The sequence below is a fragment of the Ursus americanus genome, chromosome 31 (assembly GCF_024610735.1).
Source record: "Ursus americanus isolate L20-20 chromosome 31, mUrsAme1.1.p, whole genome shotgun sequence".
Taxonomy (NCBI): domain Eukaryota; kingdom Metazoa; phylum Chordata; class Mammalia; order Carnivora; family Ursidae; genus Ursus; species Ursus americanus.
The window spans coordinates 32,484,506-32,499,981 of NC_142157.1; the positions used below are offsets into that span (position 1 = coordinate 32,484,506).

General features: G+C 35.6%; 1 protein-coding gene across 1 annotated transcript in view; it reads right to left on the bottom strand.

The window, feature by feature from the left end:
• NET1 (neuroepithelial cell transforming 1) overlaps positions 1-15,476 on the bottom strand; it is a 60,862-nt gene that overhangs the window by 35,722 nt on the left and 9,664 nt on the right. The window contains exons 2-3 of the mRNA XM_045812885.2: positions 6,103-6,169; positions 1,953-2,012 (exon numbers count right to left, since the gene is read on the bottom strand). Coding sequence (XP_045668841.1) covers positions 1,953-2,012; positions 6,103-6,169 — 127 coding nt within the window. The remainder of the gene's footprint in view (positions 1-1,952; positions 2,013-6,102; positions 6,170-15,476) is intronic.

Here is a 15,476-nt window from a genome sequence, read left to right on the forward strand (position 1 = left end):
GAAAATATCATTAATTACTTTTAGAGAATTTTAATGAACAAAACTAATCACTTGAAATTGATACAAGGAATCAAACACTTGTCCTACCTTTAGTATAAGTACCTCGTAGCAACCAAATGCTGAGTGGAGTTTTCGCTCTTTTTTTTTTTTTAAAGATTTTATTTATTTGAAAGAGAGCATGAACGAGCGGGGGTGGGGGGTGGGGGAAGGAAGAGAGAGAATCAGGCTCCCCACTGAGCAGGGAGCCTAACATGGAGCTCTATGTGGGGCTCAATCCCAGCACCCTGGGATCATGACCCAAGCCAAAGGCAGATGCTTAACCAACTGTGCCACCCAGGCGTCCCAAGGCGAGTTTTCTTTTTACGCAAGTATTCTAGTTAATAAAGATAACTGATAAAGGTACAATGTTACCACTCTGCAGCCCTTAATGAGTAAATAAATCTAGGCAATGATAATTAGTTTTGACAACATCACAAAAAGACACGATGTACCTTCCAAGGGAAGTACAGAGCCCAAAACAATCGCTAGATCTATCAGTTTATTAGGAATAAAGGGAAGAGAGGAACATAAGAAAGGATACCATGGAGATGCAATCATGAATATACTATGAAGGGCTCTTCATACGCTTTCATCTTTAACAATAAAAAATTCTTAAAAAAAAAAAAACAGCTAGAGTGGGAACCTACAGATTAAAGACACTGAAGAGACATAATCACAATGTATGGACCTCATATGAATTTCAATTCAAACAGACAAAATGAACAAAATCAAAACAAAAAAGGTGTAAGACAAATCAAGGGAAGTGTGAACACTCAATCTGATGATACAGATAAAATGAAACAACGTAAAGGATTTTCTTCAAATAATCCAGGGGAGAGGAGGCAAGTAGATAGATAAAATGAGAATCACTTGATCCCATGATGGGAACTGCTGAAGTTGGGATAAACAAAAGAAGGATTATCTTTAAGTAGATTTGACCATGGATTCCATTGTGACAAACTATAAATACTGTCTATTTCTGTACGTACTCTGATTTGAAGCATACTTAAAAATAGGGTTGCCATTTCACCCCTTTTTTTCTTTCTTTGAATACAGAATTTTTAAATGTAACTAAAACTGTTTTGCAAAAAGCCTACCACTTAAAACAGAGTTCTTCCATAAACATATTGTGTATGTACACATGCCAACCCCCGCCCCCTCCGCCAAATCTGGTTTGCTGGATTTGGCAAAATGTTGATGGGCAGACCTATAAAAATTTGTCATCATCACACATGATGCAAACATTTTTAAATCTCACTTAAAAAATATATAACTTTTATGTAACAATCTTTAAAAAGGTTCCTTAAAATCAAGATGGTTCTGTAAAGTTTGCCAACAGACAAAAATGGACTAAGTGATTCCACAGATACTAGGTTTTGGGACTTAACTACAATTTTAAATAAAAGGATACACAATTATTTTTTAAGTGTGAACTGGATTTTAGTTTGTCATATGTCACACATTGGAAACACACGGCCACGTCTGACCTGCAGACGAGCTGTTTGGTTTGCATGGTCCAACATATAAAGATTGGGAGATTTCACAAAAAAAAATCCAGATTTTGACAGTCCTACAAGCCGCCAAGGGCTGGAGCACAGTAGCCACTGCCTCTTGCAGGAGGGCGCGTGTCTCTTACCCACCCCAGTCCCTCCCTTCCTTCCTCCTTGCATACATCGTAGGCATTTGAGTGTGAGATCACTAGCTAAAGCCTAACATTGTTCTTAGGGAGGCTTTTACCTCATTCTTAACAAAGAAGTACAATAGAAAAAAGAAGAAATCTGTAAGAGCCCATATTATTCAGTTTTGCACTTACAATTTTTTAAAAAATTAGCATTCATTATCCTTATAGCACACACAAATATGCTATCTGCATATTTTTAAATGCTTTTCTTTGACAGAGCAGGAAGGCTTACCTTTAGATCAAGGCTGTTAAGGCTTACGACATCATCATCTTTCGCTCTCCGCTTTCTTTTCTATATGAAAAAAAGATTTCATTCTTATATAGAAGGAATGCATGTTACTTCATTAAACAAAGACTCCATAAAACCAGAAAAATCACTTTAAAAAAGTGAAGCTGTACTCATAAAATTATTTTTGAAAAAAACTATTTTTGAGGGATGCTCATAAGTTATCTCTAGCATATTTACTGTTTAAATAGTCCCCCTGGCCTGATTCATCTCATGCTTCGACGCTCCACCCTATTAAAAAACCTTATGTAAAGTTTTTTCAGAGCAGAACTCTTATATAAGTCAAGGGCTGACTGTACTTGTTAGAAAAAGTAAAATATGTTTTAAACATAAAGGCAACGAGTTTTTTTTTTTAAATGAACACATTATTTATCCTATGGAAGGGGGAGGGTCTTCACTAGAAAAAATATACCCTTTTCTCATAGCCCAAAGTAATTAAGACCTGTTGCCTGAAGCAGGATTTATCTGCTGGAAGACAACACACTCCTAGTCATCATTCACCATCCTCACTGAGCCCTGCTGGTGCCCACAGGGGCGGAACTGTGTATAATCTCATTTCTGTCCTTCACCACTATTGAAGAATAATCCTTAAGTAACACATCACCCACTCACAACCTCAAAATAACTTTTCAGATTACCTGTGACACAGTTTAGCTCTTGTAAACTCTCAAAACTGACCAGCCAGGGTTCCATTCCAGGACCTGACTCCACCCCAAGGAGAAACTGGTGGTAGAGTGGAATCAAAATGGAGCAGGACAGGGACAACAGAGAAAAGGAAAGACAGAGTCCAGATGGAAGTGGGGAAAATAGATGGAGCCTGGGAATCACAGAAGCAAGGCACCATAAAAAGAAGAGAGCGAGCTCTGTGAATTTTAGAAAAGTTATCTGAACCAAGCCTCTTTGTAAAGTTCAGAAAAACTAAATTCACATTAAAATGAACAGAAAATTCTCCAAGTCAAATCCTACACAAAATAACTCTAAGAAAAAAGGGAAAAGGGGAAGAATAACATCCCTACAGGGAATAAAAGCACTCCAAAACGAAATGCTCTAAGAAGCAGAGCAAAACTATGACATACTATTCCAAAGTTAGCTAAAAGACACTAAGAAAATGATAGAAGATCTGAAAGAACAATATAAGTCAGGATTAGAAAAAAACTAAAAATGAGGTGACAAGAAATCTTTATTGATCCTAAGGTCATATCCAGAAGATCTAGAAAAATATGAATAATATGATCCTAATTTTGAAAAAACAAAGCAAAGATCCTGCATATGTGTATCTTATTTGTGAGGGTGTGTGTGTGTGTGTAAATATATGAGCAAAACACAGAGGGATAGGTATGGTATTGCTGACATGGATTAGAGTGGAGGTTGGGGACAAAAGGCTTGACTGGGGAGAAGGGAGGAAAGGAGGAGGAAAATGCCAAGCAAAAAGGAGTGTACTGAGGGGAAAAACTCGTTCATGACTGTACTTACACATTTATATAAAATTATGTACATGTGTTTGCATTTGTATAAGGACATTTAACAGATTTTAAAACATTCTACTATATTTTCTTTTAAATATTTTAAAGTTTTGCTTTTCCTATTTACATATTCAATCCATCCAGAATTTATTTGTTTGTATATGGTATGAGATGGCACAGCTAACTCTCCCCACTGCTAATACCATTGTTGCAGGCACCATTCCTTCTAATGTCTACGATGCAGTAAGTTCTCATACATATGTCAGTTTTTGTGTTCTTGATCTTAGAGCATTGGCCTATTTACCTAGACCTTCATCCACACTGTGGTTCCGTAATTACTATACCTGGGGAGTAAGCCTTAATAGCTAATATAGTAAGTCCCTGACTTGCACAATACTTTCGCTGTTCTGGGTTTCTACTTTTCTTCCTGAGTTGTAGAATGAGATCTCTTACACTCTAATGGGATTTCTATCAGAACTGCAAGGAATTTATAAATTAATAGGGGGAGTACTAACATTTTTATGTTATTGAGTCTTTCCTTGCATGACTATCTTTCCATTTGATTTGGGGTCTATGTTCTTTATTAATGCTTTCCAATTTGTCCCATAAAAATCTCACAGATCTTTTCAAAGATTTATTCATAGTTTTAAAAATTGTTTTTATTTCAGTAAAAGCATCTTTACAACTTATATCTGTTTATTGAGAGTATATATACACATTTTATTGAATCCTTTTTATAAATTTTATAGCCAGTAATCTTGCTTGAACTCTTATTAGTTCTAATAGCTGCTATTAATATTCTCTGGGATATTCATTCTATGTAGAAAGTCATATTGTCCCTAAGTAATGAAATCCTACTGTGCCTTCCTTTCTAATTTGAATACCACTTTCTAATTACTGTGTTGGCTAGAAGCACCAGTACACTGCTGGATAGACATGGTGATAGCAGGCTTTTTTTCAAAACTTTACGGTAATGTTTCTAACATACTATCATTACAAAACATGTTGTTTGTGGCAGGTCTCAGGCTAAGGAAGTTCTATTTTATTCCCAGTTTGCCAAGAATTTTATCATGATTGGGCGCTAATTTTATTTTTATCCATTCTCATTTTTCCTTCTATTTTCTTTGGTTCTTTCTACTGTTCTTTCTCTAATTACTTGAGTTAGATGCTTACTTTTGTTCTTTCCTTTTCTTAAACTATGTATGTGAAAGTTTATAAATCTCCCTTTTAGTACTCCTTAATCACATTCCAAACGTTTTAATACATGAACTATGAGCTATTTCTTCTGTCACGGGAGAACTCCACAAAAGTGTTTTTCCCAAGTGGGATCTCCCCATTCCAGAGGACATGCAAGATATCTTCCCTGGAGTGCAGGAGGAAAATGTTAGAACTTCTATTTTTATGTATTTATTAATCCTTAAATATAAGCTTTACTAATATTTAATACATCAATTATGCACTCATCATCACCCACATTATAAGGTTAGACAATGGTGATCTAATCAGTTTCCAGAAATTGACCTCACATTGTGAAAATGTCATGGCTATTTGAAATACAGACTTACACCCACTATCATGAACTTTACCTTAGGTTGAGTACTGTGCTTTGAGTTATTAGCTAATAATGGTGGTACATACATAAAAATCCTAAATAAATAAATATATCAGGTGTACATGTTCAAAATACTTTTGCTGATAGGTTTGCAAAATCAAGTTTGGAGACACTTCTCTACTAAAGTTTTTCTGTTTGAGTTTAGGCTTATCAACTACTAAGGGAAAAAAACCAAGATGAAAAAAGTCTCAAGGAGAATAAAGAATTGTATTAAAATCAGGAGACTCTTGCTATGAATGCTTTACTGACCAATTAACATAAGCAACTGGTATAAGAGTACAGAAATCTCAAACAAAAGTCCCCAACAGAAATATAAATTAAATACAAAAGAACAGAGTGCAAATTAAATATGTATTGCTGAACCCATCAGCAGACGAACAGGTAAAGCCTGGCAAATAGAAACAGAATGATTTTTGCTATTTTCTCCAAATAAGAAAACATAAGAATCATGTTCTATTTGTACATACATTATTTATATGAGTATTATAAGGTAATGAGTTTTTAATTACAAAAAGAATCAACTGGTGTCATTCTGCACAGTCAGATGCCTCTGTAAAGTCTCATTCTAAAAATAATGAAACTAGGATACTAGGTGATTAATAACAGAAAATAATTCATTCATCATATATATCATCTGCAATCATTTTTATATTTTCAACCAAGAGAAAAACTGTTAGAGTATGTGCATAAAAACAACTTCATGTTTCATAATATAGTCTCTTAATTTTAAAACTGGTAGGAATACGAGAAAGGACTGCATAAGGTTAAAAATAAATAGATGTGATACTTTTCAAAGTATGTTTTATATTTAATTGAAATAAAAGTCGTTTTTAGCTCGTTAGCAGAAGAGAAAAGAATTAAATTAGGCTGCCAAAGATGTCGACAGAACCTCTGTACCTCAAGATATTCAGAGAAGTACAGACAACTGAGTTGTATACCAGATAGAAAGACAACCTAGGAATTAATTCTAGGAATTAATTCTATCAATGTCTTGACATAAAATACCCAGGAAGCTACTCACCAAAGTGAAGTCCCAATGGGGGCCAGGTGTTAAAAATGTGAAGGAACTACCTCTCCGAAGGGAATATCTGTTTAAAAAATTCAAGCAATAAAAAAACTGAGAGTAAGTTTAGTAAAATAAAGCACTAGATAGATAAAAAGCTATCTTTTTCATACGTTCAAAATTATTTAAAGTAGCCTTATTAGTCATCCAATTGTAGAAATATAAATGAGGGTATGCAAAAAAAAAATATCAGGGTATAGGTTTTGGTCATTTTACAAAAGTGAATGGGCCTTTATAAAACTAGTGGACATATTAAAAATAATTCACCAAACCAAGCAGAGTTATTTTAGGAACATATATGTGGTTCAAAAGTAAGAAATCTATTTATATACTACATTATACTCATATGTTTAAAAAAAAAAGCAGTAAATGATGCAAAAATTATTTAATAAAATTAAACATGCATGCCTAATATTTTAAAAACAAGAATAAAAGGATGCTCAACATAATAAATAAAACCCGAATGGATTTAATTTGCATTTCATGTTTATATCTCTTCCATGTTCTGATTTTTTTTTAATTATGGTTTAATTAACCAAATAAAGAATTCTGAAAATTATATCTGAGACAAAGATCTCAAGTAAGATTTTGACTAAGATTTTGTTTGTTACTATAAAGTGACAGATTTTTCTTCTGTTTATCTTTCCATTCAAGAGAATCCTTTTAACAAAAACCTGTCGTCACCTTTATAAAATATAAACCTCTATGTTTATAAAACATGTAGAAAAATCACAAAATACAGCTAGCACAAGAAATAAGGTTTATAAACTATACTTACCATTAATCTCTTCAGATGTAAATAAATATAAAATAAATAGGTTTTCCCCTTGTATAGGAATAAATGAGAAAAGCAAAGGCTATTTATTCAGCTCACTAGCGGCAAGGGAGTGAGCCACCATCACTTGTGTTCAGGCAGACTCAAAGGCAGGCTGAAGAGTGGGAAAGCTTCATAGTGGAAAAAAGGGAAGGTTTCAAGTATGCCCTGATTGGAGGTTGTTGGCATGGGAAGCTGAAGGTAAGCTAAGCAGGAGTGGGACATCCTATGTGACTGGCATGGGGATACACATTTGGCTTGCTCTGATTGGTTCAAAGTTGGAAGCAAGGATTAAAAATTAGGGAACCTGGCAGTTATTGATCAAGTCCTGGCCACTTTTTTGTTAAAAAAGTTATTGTTCAGCTTTCTGGATTATAAGGTCATTCTCCATTTGTATATGCACCCACTTCGCACCCTGGATCCTCATAGTCTTTGTTCACTCTAAGTTACAGAAATAGCACAGATGGCTATTACACCTACATGAATTTACAAGTTTAAATCAAGTACAAGGTAGTTTTCTAAGCTAAATATAAAGCAGAAGTTTGTTCATATTTTGACAAGGAAAACAAGGGAAGATGGCTACAAGGAGAAAGAGGATGTCAAAAGACTCCACCGAAGAATTATTATTTAAGCAATTCTAAAGCCAAATCAAAGAGAAATAGCAATTAGCATAGCATATGAGAGCCAGGAAGGGTTTTTGGGCAAAGGGAACAGTGTAAGTTAAGGGGGAGTGAAATGAATTATATTCAGGAAATTACAAGTAGTTCCTTATGTTTGGGTACCAAAAGAAATAAGGAAGGGCTAGATAAAAGGCCTTACATAACAACCCTTAAAGAGTATGAACTTGATCTTGAATATGTATGGTGGCAGCAATCAGCTATTGAATTCTAAGTAACAAGAAGGATGAACCGGAAGGCAGCCGGACTGGTTGGGAAGACCCATCAGGAGGCAGCTCCCATATTGCTTACAATAGACAGCGAGGGGCTGAAGCAATAGCAACAAAGTTAGGAGAAGCACATTAGAAAGAGGGCTCACTGACAAAACTGGAAGATTTCCCCCTCTTCCTCCCTATGCCAGCTCAGTTTCCATGAAGGTTCCTGGCATAGTGAAATACAGTTCCACTAATCATCATCACCACCACCACCACCATCATCATCATCATAAAAAGAAAGATCTTAAGATATTTAAGCAAACATTTCCTAAATAATTGTTTGTGAAAGACTAAAACACAGTTAAGAATTGTATTACTCTTAAAGCTCATTTTTTCTTTCCCTGGGGGCCTCTTTAGTGGAGCAAGATAACTTAAGGAACTGATTTTTCTTGCCACTGCAGAAAAAGTTAACAATGAAGAAAACAGTATGATTTTTGATAAAACAATGGAATGAGATATTTAGTTTAAACCAAGATGACATGTGAAATGCATTACAATTCTAAACAATACAAAGATACAATATTATAAACAATGTTAAAAGATTATAGGAAAAACAGCACCTTTGTACCATATGTATCCATGGATCACGCTTTTTAAAAACACTACTGGAGGTAAGTGCTATCATATACTACATGGTTAATAAGAGCACCAGTGTGGACTGGGTTGAGAAGCATCAATTACGATTTCTCATAAGATTATTTTTAATCCAGTGCAAATATTCATTACAAAGTAGTAGTCATAGTGGCATTTAAAATACTCAATAGGGGCGCCTGGGTGGCTCAGTTGTTAAGCTGCTGCTTCGGCTCAGGGCATGATCCCAGAATCCTGGGATCGAGCCCTGCATCGGGCTCCCTGATCCACTGGGAGCCTGCTTCTTCCTCTCCCACTCCCCCTGCTTGTGTTTCCTCTCTCGCTGGCTCTCTCTCTCTCTCTGTCAAATAAATAAATAAAATCTTTAAAAAATAATAAAATAAAATATTCAATAAATATGTCCTTAAGCCCAATTTTAAGGAGAACACAGAACCAAAGTTATTCATTTCTTTAGTCCCTAGAATCAACCAAACTGACCTCAATGAATTTGATGTTTGAAAGCTGGAAAGAAAAATAGTTCTTAGGAATTTCAAATAGGTCAACTAACTGGAAAAATATTTCCAATCAGATGGCAAGATTCTTTCCAGTACAAGCTGTAATCAGTTTTATAGTTATGCTATTTTTTCCCAATTTAATAACAAGTACCTATTTATTTTGAATACCCATGGAAAAAAAGAACCCAATAAACAAACTGTGCCCAGCAATCATGTAAGACAGTGCCAACTTTTAAAAATCTTGGAAAGACATACAGTCATCTTTCATAGGGGTCAGACTCCAAATGTAATAGCTATTTTAAATCCTTGTGGGAAAAAATTTTTTGATTTCAAAAAATGTTAAGACTATAAGTGGCCTTTCTAGAAGATACAAAGCAGAGTTCATTTAAAGAGCTATTTAAGGCTGAAATAAGAAATGACAGTCCTTCATCTTTTCAATAATTTTTGTCCAATCCCCTTTTTTCATATATTCAAACAATTACAACATTTCAGACATAAAATAAACTAATACATGAAGAAACTAGCTTGGTGTATTACATTGTATTTCCTATTAACCCCATTGTGATTATTCTGTAGCCTAACATCCATACTTCCTTTCCTATCATTTGGTGTTTTTAAACAATGTAAATTATTTTTTTTTTAAGATTTTATTTTTATTTATTTATTTGACAGAGATAGAGACAGCCAGCAAGAGAGGAAACACAAGCAGGGGAAGTGGGAGAGGAAGAAGCAGGCTCATAGCGGAGGAGCCTGAGGTGGGGCTCGATCCCATAACGCCGGGATCACGCCCTGAGCCGAAGGCAGATGCTTAACCGATGTGCCACCCAGGCGCCCCTACAATGTAAATTATTTTTACACTAAACTAGTTTTAATCTAAACAAAGCATAATTACAATGGTACAGATGATGTTCAAAAAGAGAAGAATTCTTTTAATTCATTCTTAAGCCAAATCATGTTTTCAAAGATTATGGTTTGTGCCATTGCCCTCCTCTATCATGGCAAATAATTAAGAGCTGAATTAGAATTATAAATAGCAGAAAGGTAGCTCAATGAACATTTTCATAAAATGTACTAGACAACATAAATGAGATAATTATTCCAATTAAAAAGGAAGAAAATGTAAAGATAATGCCTTATAATAAGTTAGATATTTAGGGGTTTACAATGAAGAACAACCGAAAGGAGTTAGAAAGTAATGTTTTTAAAAAGCAAGCGAAAGGGGCGCCTGGGTGGCTCAGTCGGTTAAGCATCTGCCTTTGGCTCAGGTCATGATGCCAGGGTCCTGGGATGGAGCCCGGCATTGGGCTCCCTGCTCAGCAGAGAGCCTGCTTCTATCTTTCCCCGCACCCCTCCCCCACCCTGCGCTCTCTTGCTATCTCTCCCTCAAATAAATAAATGAAATCTTAAAAAAAACAAATAAATAAAAAGAAAGCAAGATAGGAATATAGCAGACTAGGTCATTGACATCAGCAAGAAGACCTGAGGCATAGGGCACCTAAAATATGGGAAGGTAGAATTGAAAACTGTGTGTGATGCCTCCAGATCTGTAAGGAGAATTAGTTCCTATGTGGTAAAACAAGAAAAGAATACAGTAATGCTGAAATCTGGCTGCTAGGCTAAGGAAGCTGGTCCCACACACCAGCAGTGCAACTCAAATAAATGCCCGGGACTAATCATGAACTACTTCACAAACAGCTAAAATTTAAAAATTTTAATCTGTAAATGCCAAGGGTACCATGAATGTAGAAAGAACAATGTAAACTATTCTCTGCAGTGAACATCTGTTGATATTTGGGGTGCTGAACTACTCAGGTTCTCAAGTTTCTTTGCAAATTAGGCAAAAAACAATGACAAATATTACTGAAACCATTAATTTACTTGGGTCAAACATCTGATGTAGTGGACTGTTTTGACTGCTTAGCAACTTTGCTCTTAAGAAATTGTCTCTTCTCCCACTTTGTAGAGGTTCTGTAGGAGCCCAAACTCATGTAGACTATTATCCCTTACCCTACTAGGGAATTTTCAACTGTTATCTTTGAGCCCCAAATAATAGATACATCTTGGAACATCTCTAAGTCCAGAACACAGCTGAGCATCTAGAAGCCAGCACACACACAAAATGTAGAATATTCACTTCATATAATGGGATTCTATTTCGCAATAAAACAGAATTAAATATTCATGCGAGCCATAATATGGATGAACTGCAAGATTACAGATGGTATGATTCCATTTATATGAGACGTCCAGAAATATAAATTTATACAGATGGAAAGCAGGTTAAGTGGCTGCCTAGGCTTGGGGTGGAAGTGGGAGCTGACTGCACACAAACTTGTAATATCTGTGGTGATGAAATGTTCTATCAGTGGATTGTGGTAACAGTTGCACAACTGTATAAATTCACTAATATTCACTGAATTCACTTAAAATGGGTAAATGTTATCATATGCAAATTGCAACTCAATAAAACTGTTAAAAAGTAGTCATTTGATGTGGGAACAAATAGCCCCAGGAACTAATGTGGGTATTATTTTATTTGTAGCAACTATATAAACAGTAATAATGATGACAATCCTGAGTTATCAAGAACTGGCTCAATTATTTGTTTATATGTCCTAATTTGGTTTAAAATACGTTTTGAAAAATAGCCTATCCAAAAAGTTACATTCCCTTAAAGGGAACAGGAATCCTTAGATGTGAGTTTATACTACAGCTAGCCTGGCTTAAGACTGTGCCTTTAACCCTGGATATCATTCTACAAATTCATCAATATTACTGGAAAAATAAAATTTACAGAGTTCACTACTGGTAGATCATAGGCATGATATTATTTTTTTAATTTTCAAATTTTATTTATTTGAGAGAGAGAGAGAGAGTGAGCATGCGCATGATAGTGGGAAAGGGGAGAGAGACAAGCAGGGTCCCTGCTGAGCTGAGCGTAGAGCCTGAGTGGGGGGGTGGTGGTGGATTGAACTCAGGATCCTGAGATCATAACCTGAGCAGAAATCAAGGGTTGGTGGCTTAAGTGACTGAGCCACCCAGGCACCCCATAGTATTACCTTTGTACCAATGGAGAGCATTATTTCAAATCTTTTAAAAGAAGTATGTTATAAAATCCTTAGAAGCCTTCGTATGGATTTATACTTCTGCTATACAAGTAATGTGTAATATTCAGTGGATTCTCCTAAGGCCCCAAAGGCAGAAATAGAATTATTTAAATGTTATTTACATCTAGTAATTGTAGTATTTGCATAGAAAAGCTCCTTAACTGTGGTTACATGAGTGATGGTAATTGTTTTGCTGGTTAATGCTACTAATCCATCCCTTTAGAGACATTTTGTGGAGGAAGCATGGCAAACGGAACATTAAATTAGGAGTTAGGTAATACAGGACAAACATTTTCTGGTATCTAGCTGTGAAATTTCACAGAGCTTCACATTCTCATCTATAAAAGAAGTTGTGCTAAATTCTAAGGCCCTCTTGGTACTAAAATGGATTAGTCAATGTTTCTTAGAGTTAATAACAGCAGCAAGAAATTTATGGAATGCCTGTTAAGTTCCAGGCACTATTCTAAGCATTTAGATGTTTATATGAGTTCTATGCATTGACTCATAATCCTTACAGCAACTATATAAGGCAGGTACTTATAAATGAGGTATAAAAGAAGAGGCTGGCAGCAAGGATCAATAAAACTGGTCAAGGCCTCAAAATAGTCAGTGGCAGTATCAGGATTTAAACCCAATCAGTCTGGTCTAGCACTATGCTATTAAAAATTCTATGACACCACCTCTACAAGAGCTGACAATTGAGCTAACTGCTAATATTCTTTGATAGACAGTAAATAAGTGATAGTTCCAGTGTTTCCTGCAAAAAATACAAATAATGATACCTAATATTCATGGAGCGTTTGCTATGTCTAGGTACTGTTCTAATGCTTTATATGAATTATGTCGAATAATTTTCACAACCTTATGAGATAGATCCTGTGAAGTAAGATTTAAAAAGATTAAGTCTCAAGAGGCAGAGTTTGAACTCAGGGAGCCTGACTGTAAAGACTATACTAATATTTTATTTGGTTGTGAGTCTCAGTCTAAAAGGATGTACCTTCCCAGAGAAAGTAATTAGATGAATCAAAGCTGGGGCCAGAACAGACTCAGCATCAGGGAAATGAGGCCGGGAAAGCAGGCCTTCTTCTGAGCTCTGAATCATATGGCAGGGGCCAGGGCTGTCAGTAGACAAGACCCTTTCCTGCTACCCAGAACAAAAAGGGAGGGACTTAAGGGGAGAAAGGATTTGAGAGGCCTGCCATAGAACCTACACAGAAGCTTACACTCTACTGGATTCTAGCTATTTCTACTTTCTTCCCTCTAATTATCTCTCCCCTGCCATAACCTATAGCAGTCACCACACGTATGATATGTTCCCCCCAAAATCAGTATTTAGCAGAGGCAAACCAGCTTCATAATCCTTTACTTAAGAATTACTAGCAATGGGGGGCGCCTGGGTGGCACAGCGGTTAAGCGTCTGCCTTCGGCTCAGGGCGTGATCCCGGTGTTACGGGATTGAGCCCCACATCAGGCTCTTTTGCTATGAGCCTGCTTCTTTCTCTCCCACTCCCCCTGCTTGTGTTCCCTCTCTCGCTGGCTGTCTCTATCTCTGTCGAATAAATAAATAAAATCTTAAAAAAAAAAAAAAAAGAATTACTAGCAATGGGTGTGGGTGGACATGAGCTCCAGAACTGTGGGTCAGGTTGATTAAAGGGTGGGCATGCATGTGTATGTGTGTGAGCGCACACACACACAAACACACACACACACACCCTGTACTGACTATTTCACTTTAAATTCCTGACCACAAATTTCAGGTAGGTCTTTACTCTGGCCCAGCAATGCTGTTACATTGCCCTTGTCACTTCCTCTCCTACTCTTGGAAATAACAATTTCACACCTTTCTCTCCTTACTCTTCCAATACTCCCTCCCCAACCCCACCTCACTTTCAGCTTATGACTTTGCATCTTATAATATTATATCCTCCACACTTATATTGTTCAATCTACCAACATACCCTAAACTTTTTCCTCTCTTTTTGTTACAATGTATAAGCTGTATTAACTAAGACCAAACCCTCCAATTATACACTGGGTTATATCTTCTTTTCTCTACTCTTAAAAGAAGCCAGAGACAAAACACATTAACTTCAAAAAACCCCAATATTTAGATATTGAAATGTAAATAGATAAAATCCAACAATTTAAAGATAAAAATTGCTAGAGGAAGATCCTTTCTGAATAAGGGCACACAGTCAGTGTAATAAGGTCTTGAGGAAAAGCAATTGTGTGATTAATGGATTTGTAAACTGAATTAGCTGTTCATTTTCAGAGAACAGTATCTTTACTTGAGGGAACCATTAACAGACAAACTATCATTATTTGGACTTGGGTATTTTGCAGGCATTTACTCTACAATGAAGCATTGCCGCCAATAAAAAAAATTTGTGCTTTCAAATGAAAATTAGAATTTTTGAAAACTGTATCCATCACTGCGAGCAAGACATCTCAACACTTCAAAAGCTTTTCACATGAGCCTGGTGATTATATAAATGACTGTGATTTTTTGATAACATGTTAGTATATATCAACTTTTGGAAGATCTGCATAACTCAGTACACCAATATTTTCTAAATGACAAATACATGTCACAAAATCATAAGTAAAATAGATCTATTCAAAAATTTAAGACAGTGGATTTTAAGGTTAACAGAGAATGAAAAGTTCATCGATACATTTCAGATTCCGAACTGCAGCCAAACTTTAAGAAACTACCACTTGTCAAGTTCTGGTGTATTATCAAAGAATATCCATAATTGTCTGAAAAGACTATTAAAGGGCTCATGCACTTTGAACTAAAAATCTGTGTCAGGGCAGATTTTCTTTACATACTCATATACTTCATTCTCTAAAGACTTCATCTTTATATACTGCAAGAAGCAGATATAAGAATCCTGCTCTCTTTTGTTAAGCTAGATATCAGAAATCTATGAAACTTATAAAAACTCCAGACTTCCCACTGATTTTTTTGTTTTCAAAAATCTCTATGTTTAAAAAATATGTTGTTTATGCAAATGTAATGGATCTGACTGCTAAAAAAATTTTAACAAATTAATCATTTTTAATAACTATAATCCACATCAACAGAAGCTGTTTGGTGTCCTCAATAATTTTAAAGAGTGTACAGAAGTTGTGACACCACAAAAACGAGAACTGCTGCCCTAGAAAAAGCCTGTACAGGTGCCCGAAGAAAATGTACACCCAAATATACCTTATACAATATACCAAATAAACTCCATCTGAATTATGGAAAAAGACTTAAAACTATTACAGTTGATATTTCACTGTATAAAAGTATCATTTAATTTCCTTCCAGTTTTTTCTATTTATTACAAAAATGGGTTGTGATATATTTTCTTGCACATACACCCACATATACTTAGACAATTACTTTC